This window comes from Phascolarctos cinereus, unplaced genomic scaffold (assembly GCF_003287225.1).
Source record: "Phascolarctos cinereus isolate Bilbo 61053 unplaced genomic scaffold, phaCin_HiC Scaffold_1;HRSCAF=81, whole genome shotgun sequence".
In the NCBI taxonomy this organism is placed as follows: Eukaryota; Metazoa; Chordata; class Mammalia; order Diprotodontia; family Phascolarctidae; genus Phascolarctos; species Phascolarctos cinereus.
Window position 1 is genome coordinate 162,053,419 of NW_027555514.1, and position 17,201 is coordinate 162,070,619.

At 38.2% G+C, this 17,201-nt stretch overlaps 1 protein-coding gene and 1 pseudogene across 2 annotated transcripts in view; one reads left to right on the top strand and one right to left on the bottom strand.

Moving 5' to 3' along the window:
• The first annotated feature begins 1,158 nt into the window (after positions 1 to 1,158).
• Positions 1,159 to 2,921, top strand: LOC110217377 (transmembrane protein 223 pseudogene; annotated as a pseudogene).
• Positions 2,922 to 8,363: 5,442 nt separating this feature from the next.
• The window catches only part of SEC61A2 (SEC61 translocon subunit alpha 2), a 39,534-nt gene continuing 30,696 nt past the window's right edge, over positions 8,364 to 17,201 (bottom strand). The window contains exons 7-12 of one of the 2 annotated variants that reach the window (XM_078154796.1): positions 15,323 to 15,476; positions 14,130 to 14,290; positions 13,281 to 13,478; positions 10,805 to 11,000; positions 10,580 to 10,652; positions 8,364 to 9,533 (exon numbers count right to left, since the gene is read on the bottom strand). In XM_078154796.1, coding sequence (XP_078010922.1) covers positions 9,347 to 9,533; positions 10,580 to 10,652; positions 10,805 to 11,000; positions 13,281 to 13,478; positions 14,130 to 14,290; positions 15,323 to 15,476 — 969 coding nt within the window. In that variant the 3' untranslated portion in view covers positions 8,364 to 9,346. Of the gene's footprint in view, positions 9,551 to 10,579; positions 10,653 to 10,804; positions 11,001 to 13,280; positions 13,479 to 14,129; positions 14,291 to 15,322; positions 15,477 to 17,201 lie in introns of both variants that reach the window. The other variant, XM_078154798.1, reaches the window with a different exon arrangement.

Sequence of the window (17,201 nt, forward strand, 5' to 3'; positions counted from 1 at the left end):
ATTCCATCACATTCATATATCCCTAACTGATGAACAGTCTCTCAGTTTCCAATTCTTTGCCACTGCAAAACAAAGCAGACATAAACAAACAAAATAGAAACTACTATCAATATTTCTGAACACACAGGCTTTTTCCCTCTTTCTTTGATCTCTTTGGGGTATAGACCTAATAGTGGAATCTGTTAGTTATTACAAGTTAGTAACCAATATCATTGTTCCAATCCCATGGCCCCTCCAACTGGGGTCATTTTCCTTTTTTTGTCTTCTTTGCCAATCTGATGGATGCAAGGTGGAACCTCAGAGTTGTTTTAATTCATGTTTCTCTATTAGTAATTTATCGAGTATTTCCTATAGCTTGAGTTAATAGCTTGGATTTCTTCCTCTGAAAATGCCCATTCATATATTTGACCACTTATCAATTAAAGAATAGCCCTTATTCTTACAGATTTGCATCAGTTTCCTATAAATCTTAGAAATGGAGCCTTTATCAAAGAAACTTGCTACAAAGACTTTTTTCCTGGGGCAGCTTGGTGGCGCATCAGAGAGAGCAGTGGCTCTAAAGTCGGGAGGACCAGAACTCAAAACCAGCCACATATACTTACTAGTTGTGTGACCCTGGATAAGTCACTTTCTTCCCCCCAGAAAAGATTTTTCCACTATTTGCCTGCTCCTCTTCTCATTTTAGCTCCATTGGTTTTGTTTGGGCAAAAACTTTTAAATTTTATTTAATCATCATGATCCATTTTACCTTCTATGATCCTTTCCATTTCTTGTTTGTTAATGAGCTCTTGACATCACCTTTATGTCAAAATCATATGCCTAGCTGGACCTTATTTTGATGTACTGTGTGAAATATTGATCTACACCTAGTTTCTCTGTTTTCCAGTTTTCTCAATAGTTTTTGTCAAATAGTAAGTTCTTACCTCAGTAGCTTGGTTCTTTGAATTTATCAAACACTAGGCTATTGTGCTCAATTACGTCTGTATGTTGTGTATCCAATCTGTTTCATGTGGTTGTCTGTAGTTTGCCAGTCTTCTAAGAACCGTTTGTTCACATTCTTATCATTGGGGAATGTAAATAATCAGCCTGAAAATTTAAGAATTGACTCTCACAGCTGGTACAAACTGATAGGAGCTGATTCCAGCACACCTTGAGTAGATGGATGAGACAGTGACAGAAGTAGAAGAGGCCCCTTTAGGAGGCTGGAAGCGACTCCTCAGGAGGCTTCAGCTAGGTGAACTAGGTGATGGCTTTGATGTGAGGGAAAAGTCAAAGATGACTCCAAGATGTTGAGCTCAGTGGAACACAGTGAATGGTGGGGCCACTGAAAGAAACAAGGCTTTTTTCTTTTTAGTTCCCACCTTGCCCTCACCCTTCATTTGCATGACAAACCCCAAAGCATCTTGGGGAGGGAATGTTGAGTGACACATAGTGTCTCAGACCCACAGAGTCTTTTATGGTTTTTGAGAAGTCAGCCCCAGAATTGAGAGGCATGCAATTTGGTGATTAATAAGTGATCAGTTAAATGGTATTTTCTAATCCTAAATCAGATAGGTCTGTATAGATTAGGGGATCAAAGATGTTTCTTGGTTGAAGAGATGAGAAGCCATCCAATCAAGTTGCTTTCCTTGGTGTTTTCTTAAAGCAACCTGACTCTTCTTGCCTGTTTTTCTTCCCTTTTATTCTCATCTAGAATAGCCTCCCTTCCCAGTTTCCTCCTCCTCCTCTCTTTTAAAGCTCAGCACATCTTATCCACGTTTCTTTCTGTAATGATATTCCAGATTTCTAAACTTCTGCAGAGTTTGCACTTTGTACTTGGAGTGATGCTGTATAGACACTTCTAGACAAGCCTGTCTATATCTCCCCTTCAGGGTCCTGGGAGTAACCCTGAACGGATGGGGAAATCTTTCTCTAATGCTATCAGCTCAAGCCCTGATCCTGGTATGCTCTCCCCAACGTTTGGGGCCATTAGCAGTTCCATTTAACCAATTATCATTTGCAACACAGCAAGAATAGAATGCACAAACAATTCCCTTAACACCTGGTGGCACACCCTCCCGTTTGCCACCACAGTCTCTGGGAAGAGTGGGTTCAAACTTTTAACAAGTTTCTACCTAACATCAATCCCAATAAAATCACTTCCAGATACAAACACAGCCACTAGATGAGACTGGAACTCAGCCACTGCCTCTGAGATTGTCAACAATATATCCTGTAGGCGTGTGGGCCGCCTTGGGCCGCCTGGGTCGCGCTGCACGAGGCGGCCGCTTCTTCGCCTTCCTGGGCCTCTTCTGCGCCGGCCAGGGCGTCTTCTGGAAATCTCTGGCTCCCGCAGCCTTGGCCGAGCCCGGGGGCGGCGCTCAGGGTGCTCAGAGCCCCGAGGCCGAGGACTGCGTTCCAGGCCCCGGGCGCCGCCCCAGCCCCGGATCGGCCCTCTGGGGCAGCGTACTGGCCGACAGCTGCGCCTCCGTGAGCTTGCTGGTGCTGGCTGCCAGGCTGCTCTTCTCCCAGCGCTCCGTATGGTCCGTGCCGCTCAGGAAAGGGGGGGCAGCAAGTGACCCCGACGACTCACGCACCCTTTGGCCTGGGTGCCCAGTTCACCGTGCCCCTGCGTCAGGTGCCGTCTGGCTCATCGAGGGGAGGTGCCAGCCGTGCTCCCTCTCAAGGTCAAAGGCCGCTGCTTCTATTTTCTTTTGGATAAAGCTGGACGTTTCCCCAACGTGAGGCTGTTTAACATCACCTTCGGTGCCTACCGGAGCTTGTGAACTCCCAGCGCAGAGACGCAGTAATAAAGAGACAGGAAAGCCCCCCGAAAAAAACCAAACAATATATCCTGTATACATTTTGTTTGTACATAATTGCGTGCTTTCCATTCCATTAGAGTTTGAATTCCTTGAGGGCTGAGGCTGTTTTTTTTTTTTTTGTGGTGGTGCGTTGTTTTTTGTTTTTGTGGGTTTTTTTCCCCCTTTTCTTTGTATCCTCAGCACTTAACACACTGCCTGGCATACAACAGGAGCTTAGTAAACGCTGTGGATGACACAGGCAGGTCACTCCGCACTTCACTCCTCTCAAGCTTATTTCCAGCAAATCCCGGCAGAGCCCCCACCTCCCGCCTTCTGGTGGCTTACTCTCCTGAACTTGTGAAGATCATTAGGTAATAGCTATCTTCAATCTCCTTCACCTAACAACAGGAAAGAACAGACAGAAGAGATGGAAGCAACAGCAGACCCTTACACCTAGCCACATTATAGTAGCCCCTATGGAGGGAATAAAGCCTTGGGTTTCTCTCCCCATCAAGGGCTTCCAGCAGTTCTTGCTTCTTCATTGAAACACATTCAGACAGGAATAAAGATCAATAACCTTTCTAGCTGGCCTGACAGAGTAGTATATTCCTGACATTATACTATCTTTTTTCCTTTCCTTTCATGGGGATTTTAATGGCCTCTACCATGTACCTCTTCTTAAATTGGTAGATTTCCACACAAATAGCTTTTTCATATGCAGTAAATTAAATAGTATCTTCACATACAATAGCACTACAGATCCCCACCCCTCATGCCCAAACAACATGCCACTTTTTCAGTGACACTCACAAAATCCTATTTATCTCCACGAATTAGGATCATATTTTAACTGTGACAAGTTCATTTTATTACCCATACTATATATAGGTGTATAAAAAAAATCGATAAACATTTATTAAATATATTATGTGCCAGGCACTGGGGGATAAGACAAAGCCAAAAACAAAACAGTCCCTGCCCTCAAGGAACTTATATTCTGTTGAGGGAACAACTCAAACACATATAAGTTAACATATAACATACACAAAGTAAATACAAAATAATATGGGGAAGGACTATGAAAGGGAGGAACGCAATGATCAGGAAAGATCCCATGTAGGTGGTAGTGTTTAAGCTTAGAAAGAGGCTAGGGACTGAGACACAGGTGGGGAGGGGTAATTAGGGGAACAGTCTATGCAAACGCACAGAGACAGGAGACAGATTGTGGTATAATGGCAGGTCAGTTTGGCTGAACTGGAGATCTAGGAAAGTAAGGTCTACTAAGTCTGGAGAATGTGGGCTGGAAACAGATTTGAAGGGTTTTATAGGCCAAACAAAGGAATTTGTATTTGATCTTAGCAGCGATAGAGACACTGAGGCTTCTTGAGAAAGGGAATGACATGGTGAGACATCTGATTTAAGAGAATAGCATTACTGCCCCTCTTCCACACTGTTTCTGGGGCAATACTGAGGGCTTCCCATAGCATACCCTGGCCTTTAGGGTTTGGGATCTTGAGAGAGAGAGATGAGACAGAGAATGTGTGTGTGTGGGGGTAGGCTGATATAATCTTTCAACACAACTTATCAAATCACTGTTCTTTATGCTATGGTCCAAAAAGCTTAAACCTGTTCTTTAGCAGAATCTTCTTAGGCAAACATTCAGTTCTCATTTCCTACTTTCTTTTCTAAGAATCATACTTTCAGTTGCTGAAAGTGATTCAAACACCACCTGTGCCCTGAAGTCCCTCATTTTCTTGCCTAGGCTAACCGGTAGAAATTCTTTCCAAGTTTCTTCTGACAACAGCATACACAAATTTGTTTTACAAGTCACCAATAGTTAGTAGCAGTCCTCAGGTATGACGGGTCAGAGGAGGTTGTCACATCCTGAATGCAGGTCTAAGAAAGACAGAATACCTTCTGATTACATATAGGGATGACATAACTACTTCTGTACCTCTCCTTCTCAATCTGACACCTGGACTGCTTCAGTACTCTAGCCACGTTCTCTGCCTGAGTCGGGCTGGGCTCTTTCTCTTCACCCCAGCTTCTACCTAGTCCTTGAGCCCTTTCCTTTCCTGTGCTCAAGAATCCCAGATAGATATGTTTGGTATCACAATGGTACTCTCTTAAGAGTGATAAGAAACATCCCTATGTATCCCTATTACTTCTAGTTTTGGTTGTGAAATTTATGAAAAGAAGTGTCACTGGAACAAACTGTTTTTTGTTCTTAGATAAAATAATACCTTTATTATAATAAAAAAGCTGCTCTGTTGTTGCTCACTAAATATAAGACCAGTGTAAATAGTAATATACTTCCTACCCTGCATACTTTGTAAGGATGAAACAAAATGGGGCTCTGAAAAAAACACAACATGATTTTGGAAAAAAAAAAGTTTAATCTTAAATCTTAGAACTTTGTTTCAAATCAAGATCAACAGATACTTATAAAGCACTTACTTTGGGCACGGCACTGCTGATTAACCAAAAACAGCAACTACTATTTTTGTGACACTATTTTTCTCCACCTTCCATATTATCACATAAACTTGGAACTTCCTTTAAGTTTAATTACCTTCCTTTTCAGCATGTTAAAATTAAAATGCTAAGTATAACTTTTTTTTTGCTTACTTTAGTCTTTCAGCATAAACTTATCAGCACTCAATCCTACATGTTATTTCAAAAAATTTACCACAAGGGCATTTTGTATTTTCTTTAAAAAAAAAAAAAGAGTCAGGGGGGCGGAGCCAAGATGGCGGAGTGAAAGCTGTGACTTGCTTGCGCTCTCCCCCAAACCCTTCCAAATACCTGTAAGAAAATGGCTCTAAACAAATTCTAAAGCAGCAGAACCCACCAAATACAGAGTGAAACAAATTTCCAGCCCAAGACAGCCTGGATGGTTGATTGGAAAGGCATATTGCCCCGGGCAGGGAGTGGAGCTCAGTTCAGTGTGGGTGCACAGCCCCAGCAAACCTGGAGCAGGCCTCAGAGGAATGAATCACAGGCAGCTGTGGTGATTTCCAGACTCCTCAATCCACGAACACCAAAGAAGGTCAGTGGGAAAACTTTTTTTGGTGAGAGAAGAGCTAGGTCAGAGCCAGTTCCAGAGCGTAGAGCACAGGCCGGGGGCGGTGCCTGCGACCTGAACTTCTGGCCCACAGACTGAGGGGTAATCAAGTGGCTGATCAGAGGGGGACTGCAGGGATCTCTTGCTTTGCCCGTGCTTGGATCTGGGTCACAATTCTGAGTGGCGGTTCTGGGGTGAGGAGGAGCTTTGGTGCGGTGGAGCTTGTAGTGGCCGGTCACTCAAAGACCAGAGCACAGGCCAGGAAAAGAGTAAACACCTAGACCCTTAACATACCACCTTGGAAGAACTGAAAATTTACAGGTCCCTAGAAGTATCTCTGAAAACAGCTGCACAAAACCCCAAAGCTTAGGGCAGTACATGCTCCACATTGGAATCAGACTTTTACCTTAACAAAGAGTTTAAAACTCAAGTAGTTGGCTGGGATCATGAGCAAACCTCGCAAAAAGAGTCAGACTATATATATTATCTTACTTTGGTGACAAAGAAGATCAAAATATACAACCAGAACAAGACAACAAAGTCAAAGCTCCTACATCCAAAGCCTCCAAGAAAAATATGAATCAGTCCCAGGAAGAGCTCAAAAGGGATTTTGAGAAGCAAGTAAGAGAAGCAGAGGAAAAACTGGGAAGAGAAATGAAAGTGATGCAAGAAAATCATGAAAAACAAGTCAACAGCTTGCTAAAGGAGACCCAAAAAAATACTGAAGAAAATAACACCTTAAAAAATAGCCTAACCCAAATGGCAAAAGAGGTCCAAAAAGCCAATGAGGAGAAGAATGCCCTAAAAAGAAAAATTGGCCAAATGAAAAAGGAAGTCCAAAAGATTACTGAAGAAAATACTTCCTTAAAAAGAATAGAGCAATTGGAAGATAGTGACTTTATGAGAAATCAAGACACAGTAGAACAAATCCAAAAGAATGAAAAATTAGAAAACATGTGAAATATCTCATTGGAAAAACAACTGACCTGGAAAATAGATCCAGGAGAGAGAATTTAAAAATTATTGGACTATCTGAAAGCCATGATCAAAAAAGAGCCTAGACATCATCTTTCAAGAAATTATCAAGGAAAACTGCCCTGATATTTTAGAACCAGAGGGCAAAATAGAAATTGAAAGAATCCACATCTCCCCTGAAAGAGATCCCCAAAGGAAAACTCCTAGGAATATTAGCCAAATTCCAGAGTTCCCAAGTCAAGGAGAAAATATTGGAAGCAGCCAGAAAGAAACAATTCAAGTATGGTGGAAACACAATCAGGATAACACAAGATTTAGCAGCTTCTACATTAACGGACCGAAGGGCATGGAATACAATATTCTGGAGGGCAAAGGAGATAGGATTACAACCAAGAATCACCTACCCAGCAAAACTGAGCATAATCCTTCAGGGGAAAAAATTGTCATTCAGTGAAATAGAAGACTTTCAAGCATTCTTGATGAAAAGACCAGAGTTGAATAGAAAATTTGACTTTCTAATACAAGACTCAAGTGGGACATGAAGAGGTAAACAGGAAAGAGAAATCATAAGAGACTTATTAAGATGAAACTGTTTACATTCCTGCATAGAAAGATGATATTTATAACTCATGAGACCTTTGTCAGTAGTAGGGTAGTGGGAGGGGAAAAATTATATGTATGTATAGAAAGACAGATAGATAGAGGGCACAGGGTGAGTTGAAGATGAAGAGGTGATATCTGGAGAATAAAATTAAGGGGTGAGAGAGGATTATACTAGGAGAAGGAAAAAGGGAGAGATAGAATGGGGGTACATTATCTCACACAAAACAGACAAGAAAAGGTTCTTACAGTGGAGGGGAAACGGGAAGGTGAGAGGAAATGAGGGAATTTTATTCTCATAGGATTTGGCTTAAAGAGGGAATAACATACACATTCAATTGGGCATGGAAATCTGTCTTACCCTATAGGAAAATAGAGGAAGAAGGGGACAAGACAGCAGGGGGATGATAGAGAGAAGGGCAGATTGGGAAAGGGGTAATGAGAAGGAAGTACTTCTGAGGAGGGACAGGGTCAAAAGAGAGAATAGAATAAATGGGGAGGGCAGGATAGGATTAAGGGAAATAGAGTTAGTTTTTCATAACATGTCTACTATGGAAGTGTTTTACATAACTGCACATGTATGGCCTGTATTGACTTGCTTGCCTTTTCAATGGGGGGGGAGGAAGGGAGAAAATTTGGAACCCAAAGTTTTAAAAACACATGTTTAAAAAAATGTTTCCACATGCAACTGGGAAATAAGAAATACAGGAAATGAGGTACAGAAATCTATCCTGCCCTCCAGGAAAATAGAAGGGGAAGGGGATAAGAGAAGGGGGAGAGATAGAAGGGAGGGCAGACCAGGGGAAGGGGTATTCAGAATGCATTCCATCTTGGGGTGGGGGAGGGGCAAGATGGGGTGAAAATTTGGAATTCAAAATCTTGTGGAAGTAAATGTTGAAAACTAAAAATAAATAAATTTATATTAAAAAATGAGTCAGGTGTATTAAATAAAAGTTTATTGTCTAATGTTTACATTTATGTCGCTGCTATAAAGTGCAACAACATACATAAATTCTTAGCATGAATTACTCATTTTCCACCTCTCTCCTCCCTCCACCCCCTGAACTTCAAACAGTGTTATCTTTCCTTTGGGAGCTCCAAACAAACAAGAAAAATTAGGGCACAGCATCTTGAGAGTTTTCTCAAGTGACTTAATGAAATAAGGCATGGCCAACACGGTATGACAGAACAGGCTGTCACTGAAAATAGGAGGAAGAATCAAAAACTGAGGAGGGATTACTAAGAGGAAACACTTCGCTCAGTTGCTTAAAATGACAGAAATATGTTTGTGGCTTATATTTTTTCATTTTCAAAGCTGAGAAGTGACTGTCTTGATAGGAACAAAAAAAACCCCAACAAAATAAAATAAACCATGCCAATCAAAAGGGGGTATATGTGGATGGGGAAGAAGATAAGGAGAAGAACGGAAGTGAGGTGGATACTGTGAGTTAAAAAAGTATAAAAAGTAATTCATCTAAATATATAGATTAGATATAAATGTATTCAGGAACTCATTAAATAAGCTCAAAAGTACTGGAAAGTGGCAATTTGAACTGCATTTATTTGAAAACACGAGTTGGGGAAATATTTACTGTTCTTGAGTGTTGTATGCAAAAGTGTCTACCAATATCAAACTGACACATTTCACACAGTGGTTCAAAACAGCAAGGTAGATATACTGGTTTCCAGCATTATAGGGAACACTAGATAGATAAGATAGCTATATTTTGAACAAATAATGTAAACTTTAGTTTTAAGGCAGCTGGTACTAATGCTGCTCACAGGCATAGCTCATCACCCATTAAAGAAATGGGGCAGTTAGCACTTTAAAACAAGAGGGGGAGGGGGAACCACAGCATTATCTGACCAAAATGATGTGTCAAAATATTTTCCCTTTCACACAAATAACAAAATATTTGAACATTTAGAAAAACAAAGCACCAACTCCTCCAACTTCAGCCTGCTCCTTAACAAATATTTCAAAATACTGATAAATGATTGTGACTGCAAGCAGAATTCCAGTGCCTGAACCAATAGCCCCGAGGAAGTCGGCTAATACTGAGAGGGCACCAATGCACAAACCACCGAAGGCAGCTGCTGTGGGGATATACCTGGAGGAGAAAAAGCCCTTTGTCAACCAGCGGAAAAAAAAAAATGAAAAGACACATTAGCTAGAATTTCTTATATGCTGTAGCTTTATCAATATGAGACTATCACTAAAGAAGCATAAATAAAAATAAACTTCTCACAAAAAGGCAGCAAATTTTTTTCAGGCAGCAATCACATATTTCCAAGACTGCCGGAATTTTCTTATTAAAATAATGCAAAAACTTTGACCTCAAAACGTTAAGAAACTTATAGATGGGTCAAAAGATAATGTGGCTGTTATGACAAATTAGCAGTCAAGATTTGCATAGTCTAGTGAAAAAGAAGGTATCATTTAGTTTCCTCTGTATACAGTTATAGTAGCTCACTTGTGGTTGTCAAGGTAAATTTCAAAATGTTTCATTAATTTCATAGACTCACACATTACTATTAATAATATCAGGTTATAGTTCCATATAGTTATGCTAGGTTACAAAGTCCTTTATGTACATTAACTCATTTTAGTGCAAGAAGTATCATCCTCATTTTACAGATAGGAAAACTTAAGATCAAATATATTTTTAGAGCTTTGCAAATCTCTGATTAGATTTTCTTGCTTTGTAGATGAAGAAACTGAATTCTACATTACGTAACTTTCCCAAGGTCACAAAGCTAGTTAGCGGCAAAACTGAGACCAAACCCCAGGATTTTTGATTCACAGGCTAGTACTCTGACATATGATATTTAAATTAATTCACCAAATATTTGTTGAGCACCTGCTATGTGCATAGCATTGTGAGACAAACAGGCACTGTGCAGAATACATCTGCAAATGGGATAAATCACCTAAGATGTTAATTGTAATCTCTAGCACATTTGTATCTTTGTTCTTTTTCTGTTGTTTTGTAGGAAACAAAAAAGACAATGTAAATACTTAAAACATGAATGTGAACAGAGAGAGAATAAAATGTAGGAATTTCAGCTCAATTAGAATAACACAAAAAGAATCCTGAATGGTTAAGTGATTTTAACTGACCGTACCTATTTGTTAAGTGATTTTAACTGACCTTACCTATTAAGTTCATGAACCATAGAGGTGTCTCGGTGACCTCTCATCACCATTTGCTGTTCTTTAAGCTGCTTAGCTACCTGCCAACATACAAAAAAATAATTTAATCAGATTCCTATAGGGTATAGGCAAAGATTAATTTAAAACAAATATCAGAGTATGTCAGACACTTTTGTAACTTCAGAAAGTTTTAGAAGTTCAAAAAGCTTTAAGGAATTATCCAAATACCTACATCTTTGGCTGAGGAGCCAGAAACCTCTATCCACGTCTTAGAGAAAAATGCACAAGATCCCAGCATAAAGATGATGTAAACAACCACATGGACAGGGTCTTCAAATATGGCACCCATAGACTCTGGAGGAGAAAGATAATAACAAAGGCCTCCAACTGGGTAGGAGCGTGCAGGACCTCCTCCACTGACATCCTAGAGAAGAGGAGTAAAAGCAACAAATGGTCAAGTTGAGACTCTCCTGAGGCTTCTTTAATTTTCTAAATATCTTGTTTGACTCAAAGCATCTTTATCTGATGATATTACAAAGGCTTTAAATCTCTTTTCATGAAAACCCAAGAAGACTTGTAGGAACTAATAAAGTGAAGTAAGCAGAGAAGCAGGAGAAAAGTTTATACAATAACAACAGTACTGTAAAATCAATCAACTCTGAAAGACTTGGGAACTATGATCAACACGATGACCAATCACAATTCCAAAGGACTCAAGATGAAACCTGCTATCCAGCTTCAGAGAGAGAGTGCATGAACTCAGAGTGCAGGCTGAGGCATGTTTTCTTTCCTTCTTTCTTTCTTTTGTTTTTGCACATGGCTAACATGAGAATTTGTAATTTATAACGACACATATTTTTAATATCTTAATGGATGGGGGAGGAGAGTGCAAGAGAGAATTTGGAACTGAAAATAAGATAAAGCTTAATTTTTAAAAAATCTCTTTTCATATATAATACACGATACATTCATAAAAAAGGATTATGAAAGTCATTATGTACACTATTACAGTTTCTTTTTGAAGAATACCATGTTCCCATCTATATTTACTGAGTAAACTATTGTACCTGACTATGGGAAAATAATCACTGTTAACACATCTGCCCTATGTGGTTTCAGATGACAGAAAATGTAGTGACTTCCAAAAAATTTTCTATCTTATTTTTGACAAGTGTGAAAAGAACTGAGTAATGATGATGAAACTAGTGGAAAACATAAAAGGCTAACTGAAGGTCGAAGTATGTTATTAAACACTGGTGATTTACATATTGTGGTGGGGTAACTTATTACAGGGTCCAACTCAATTTCTGCATACAATGATTAATTCACCTGATTTCAGAATTCTTTGCCCTTCTCTAAAACCACTAGTCCCAAATATATCTACCCAGAAGACACTCCTCCTTTTCTAACACAGTATTATGTTATGTAACACCAAGAATTAGCAAATAAGGAGGATTTTTAAGACAAACCTTTTACTTCCCTAATATTATTACTAGAAAAGAAATGTAGTCAAGTATCATTACAAGAACAATCCACGAGGTATTAACTACTTTGGAAATATATTAACCCACGATAAATATAATCAATAGAAGGAATTATATTGTCTGTGCTGAAGGAACTAACTTGTTTTCCTCAAGTGAACTGTCTTACTTAGGATACACTAAGTAATACATACATACACACATACATATATACATACGAGAGGCTGTGTTTTTCTTTAACCACTAATTTTCACAGGTTTTAGTTAAAAAAAAAAGAATTAACCATCAGTAAAAATATACAGGAATGAATCACTAGAGTTAATACTAAGGAGATCACATAAATTAAACTGAATGTGTACAATAAACAAAACCAATGGAATTTTGCCATATTTCAAAGATAGTAGTTATAATGAGATTCATATTTCTTGTAGCTGGAGAAATGCTAGAATTTCATATTCTGCCACAACATTTAGGACACTTCATGTTTTACAGTTTTACAGTTAAGGAAATATTGCCCACCACTACCACCAACCCTGCACGCAAAGGAATTTAAACCTTTCAGTGTGTACGTTTAAAATAAGTACCTAAAACAAAACAGTCAGGAACAAAAAGGGCAAATCTTAGATTTATAATCTGCAAGAACACATAGACCCTTTGGTGTTTCAGGAAATGCAGTGATGAGCAGGCCTCTCAGCTTATTAATAAGGGAGCTAGCATATTAAAATTACTGGATTCTATTTCTAGAAAAATGTCCTCACTACTGTCTGCTGCAGCCTCAGAAGTAAGTCTGCCTAGTTAATCATATCTTCCATTGATGCCATGTGATTTACATCCTACCCTCACTGACATTCTGGCAGAAAGAGTTAAATGAAACTGTAGAAAAGGAGCCATAATAATTTCAAACCATTGCCTATACCTTCTGAACAAGTAATTTTTCATGGGATGCTTGTTATAAAAGGTAAGATTTTGAAGTATGATTATAAAACAGGTATTCATTTTTGCTTATTTTATTAGCCCAAATACACTAAATAGTTCTTTCTGTTAAGAACTAAAATTGTATCTGCATTAAGAGTAGCACATAACAGTTTTCTTTCAGTAAAACAATCTGATAGGAATTAGTGAATTTGACATTATTACTTCTTTTAAGAACTCTCTCCCAAAGATTAATTTAAAGTCAGTGACTAAATTCTAAAGTACTTTAATGTAAATAAGAGCATACTTACAGCCCACTGTCCTAATAAATTAACTAAGAAGTTGCCACTAAAACGAACAGACAACATCTGGGATATAACATATAAGTTAGAAACCAAGGCAGACTGAAGAATGATGGGAATGTTGGAGGTATAGAAGAGCTTGATGGGATAGCTACTGTATTGTCCACGATATCGAGCGGACTTGATTGGCAAGTCAACACGAAATCCCTAAAATGAAATTTAAAATTGAGATAAAAGTTAAATACAAAATGAGATACCAAGGAAAAAAATTCACAAAACTATACAACAGTAACATTACAGAATATCAACTATTGAAAATACAATGCTATTATGAACATTTTTATAACACTTCCCCAATTAATTTAAATTAAGTTTTTTCATTTCATTTGTGGTCACAAATGTTTTAATATCCAAAATTATAAGGCTAAAAAAATGAAATTATTTATATAACTTACCAGATTTGGGAACATTAAAAAGTTTCTAGACATTTTTCTGAGTATGTTAAAACCCAAAATTCCAAATTTTATAATCTAGATAACAAACTTTATAGACTAAAGATTGACTTCTTCCTCTTTCAGGGACCTGACCTATAATTTCATTGGTATAGGGAAGTTCTTGATGAAGAAATTCCTTTTATCAATGCAAAATGGCACCTTCTCTGCACTGTAGGGTCATGAGAGTTGCCAAGAGCACTGAGATGTTGTGTTTGCCCAAGGTCACACAGCCACTGTACAATCAATATAGGAACTGAACCCAGGTCTTCCTGGCTTCCAGTCTGGCTCTCTATTCACTATAACACACTGACTGTCCTTATCCAAATAAAATATGTAATGTCCCACTTAGAGAAATTACACTTACCTGAAAGTATATAACAACAGCAAACACAAAAACTGTAGCTATGAGGTTCATGAGATTGGGCAAATTTTGACGATAGAAAGCCTCCCTTAAAGCACGGACTTTGTCTGTTCTGGTAGCCAATAAGTGAAAGAGAGCAATGACAGCACCCTCAAACTCAGTACCTGGGTGAATCAAAATGAAAATTAACTATAGACTCATTGTCCAACGTTGCCTCAAAAGATCAAAACAAATAGGTTTGAATTTCTAGTTTTTTATACAAAACACAACACAAATTTCTCAATGTTGGTCTTGTAAAATAGCCAGCTCTTCAAGGAAACATTTAAATAAAGGTGGCAAATATATCTGTTTGAGTATAAAATCTGAGATTTTATCAAGGCTATTTTTGAGACTAGCTCAAAAGTAAAATAAATCAAAATGATTTCTTAGTTACTAAATATTTGCTCAGAGAAGGGAAAGGATAACAGGGTATTTTAGAAAGAAGGAAGAAGCAAAGGAAAATAAATAAAAATGTACTGGTAGTACATTAATAAATTATCACCTCACTCCCCGAATATTCCCCCCAAACAACAAAAAACCCAGTATTTCTATTTGCTTAAGATTAGGGCAGAATTCAAGTACTGAACTAGTAAGGACTTGGATCGGCATCTGAAGAGGGTTGAGGAGAAATGGGGGTGGGGTAGGGAGAAGAGGGAAGACAGAAAGAAATATTTGAAATTTCAGCTGCTATTCATAGCCAGAAGTACAGCGAAAGTATTAGTGCTCCTTGACTACACAATGAATACAATAGTCATTATTTTAAAGTACTCAATCCACCACATTTTTATGTCCCTGAGAATGCTGATATTAGCCAACTTCTTAACATATAAAGGATTCTAGCCCAGAAATCCAGACTCCTATAGCAAGGGTTTAAGGAAAGTTACCAAACAAATGCTAAAACAAAAAGAAAGAAATCTGTTTGCAAACTACTGATTTTTCAAGTGAGCAGAGGATAAAATTTTCATCTAATTTTTCTCTATTTAAAATTTTACACTCCAGAAGTATCTGCTTCTTGATTTTTTGAACAGTCAAGCATCGTTTTTCCATCAGGACATCAAATCAATACGTCCACAGGCATGTACTGCTACATTGTTATGTAGTAATTCACAGCACACATCCAGCAAAACTCGTGCAGTTGCAGTCCCTATGCAATGTACCTCTGCCAGTGTTAATGGTAGTGGGGCTAAAGGCCTTCCAGACAATGGTTTCACAGATGTTGGTGGCAATAAAGAGGGAAATACCAGACCCCAAGCCGTAACCCTTCTGTAGCAGCTCATCTAACAGCAGCACAATCAAACCAGCAACAAACAACTGTGGGGAAAGAAATGCAAGTAAGCTGAAGCAAGAATAAAATCAAGAAAGTCAAGAAAAGGGAAGAAAAGATGAACACTACTGACTATTTTCAAAGTATAGGCATGATTAATATCAAAACTTAATTGTTGAAATATTAATAGGCCCATGTGCATATTTATAACTGGGTTTTGTTTCATCAGAGACTAACTCCCCAGTTGATTTTTGTGAACATCAGAGTATCTGGAACATCCAAATAACACTCTAATAATATCAAACAGAAGTTTTAACTTACACATTTTGTTGCACTGTATCTCTAATAATATTAAACTCATTTTCTCCCCACATTTACTAATTTCAGTTTATGAGACATTAAAAATGTCTAGGATTTTTTTTTTGAAAGGCATTTCTAAAAAACATGCATAAATTTAAAAGCAATTTACTCTTTAAAATTAACCTCTCAGCCACATGCCCCAAATGTCAAAGCCTTTATAATAGGACTTGCCAGTTCCTCTCCAACACTCTGGTTAGTTGGAAATAATATCTGCTTTTCTCAGGCATCTTAAAGCCTGAATTGAAATCTTCTTCTGCAGAGGCAGTCAAATGCAATTTCATTTGCTCTCACATCTTCTACTCACTCTCTACTATCCAGCTTTCTGCTGGGTACGGGATGGGACTACAAAGTCATTTAAAGACAGTTACCTTAGATGCTGTCTTTCTCTCTCAACAAACCATTTCAATGATCAGAGATGGCCTAATGTTCAAATCTTTAGATTTCAGTTTCAAAAAGACCAGAATACAGGGTATAAACAGGTAAAAGACTTATGGGAATTTGAGTCTTCTTTCAAATTTAAAAACCAAAACAAAACACTTTTGGCAGTAAATAAACCACAGAAATCTTCAGTAATTTTATTTACTATAATATTTACATGAAGCAAATTTACATAAATGTATTCATCCATTTTTATGTCTCCTTCAGCATACAACATGGTGCACTGTGTATACATCCAATGTACTGAATGTTTGTTGAAATGAGTAAATATAGCAAGCTATCTCTGAACCGAGGTTATGATCTGCTCCTAAGCTATCATGAGAGGCAGCCTCGTATAGAGGATTTAAGGCTAGCTGCAGAGTCAGAAAGACCCGGGTTCAAGTCCTGCCTCTGACAATACCAGCAGTGTGACTCTAGGAATGTCACTCAATCTCTCACTGTCCCAGGCATATCTCTAAGAAGTTACAGACAAGTTACAATCTACATTAGTGGAAGGAATTTCCTCATCAAGAGTTGTCAACAGCAACGAAATCATGGATCTCTGACCACCTCCCAAATATTTAACATCAAAGAGTGTTTACTAAGCACCTACCATAATATCAGGACCATGCTATATTGTTAGGGTTGGGGAGAGAATGGGGAGATACAAGAGAAAGATAAGTTGTTGTTTTTTCCTTTAGGAATTTAAAATCACCTTTCAACATGAATCCTTTTCTTAAATTCATTTTATTTATAATAACATTTATCTTCAGATTGTAACTTAAGACTTCTAAATTTTCGAAAGCCCTGAGAAGAAGATAAGGTTGACATAAGACAGGTATATTCCCATTTTGCAGATGAGGAAAACCAGTAAGATCACAAAGAGCACTATCTTTTAAACTATGTTGACTCTTAAGGAACCTATAAAAACTAAGGAATTAGATACTCCAGATAAGGAATAGGAAGAGGCCCTCATGCCTCTGGCTCCTGGAGCT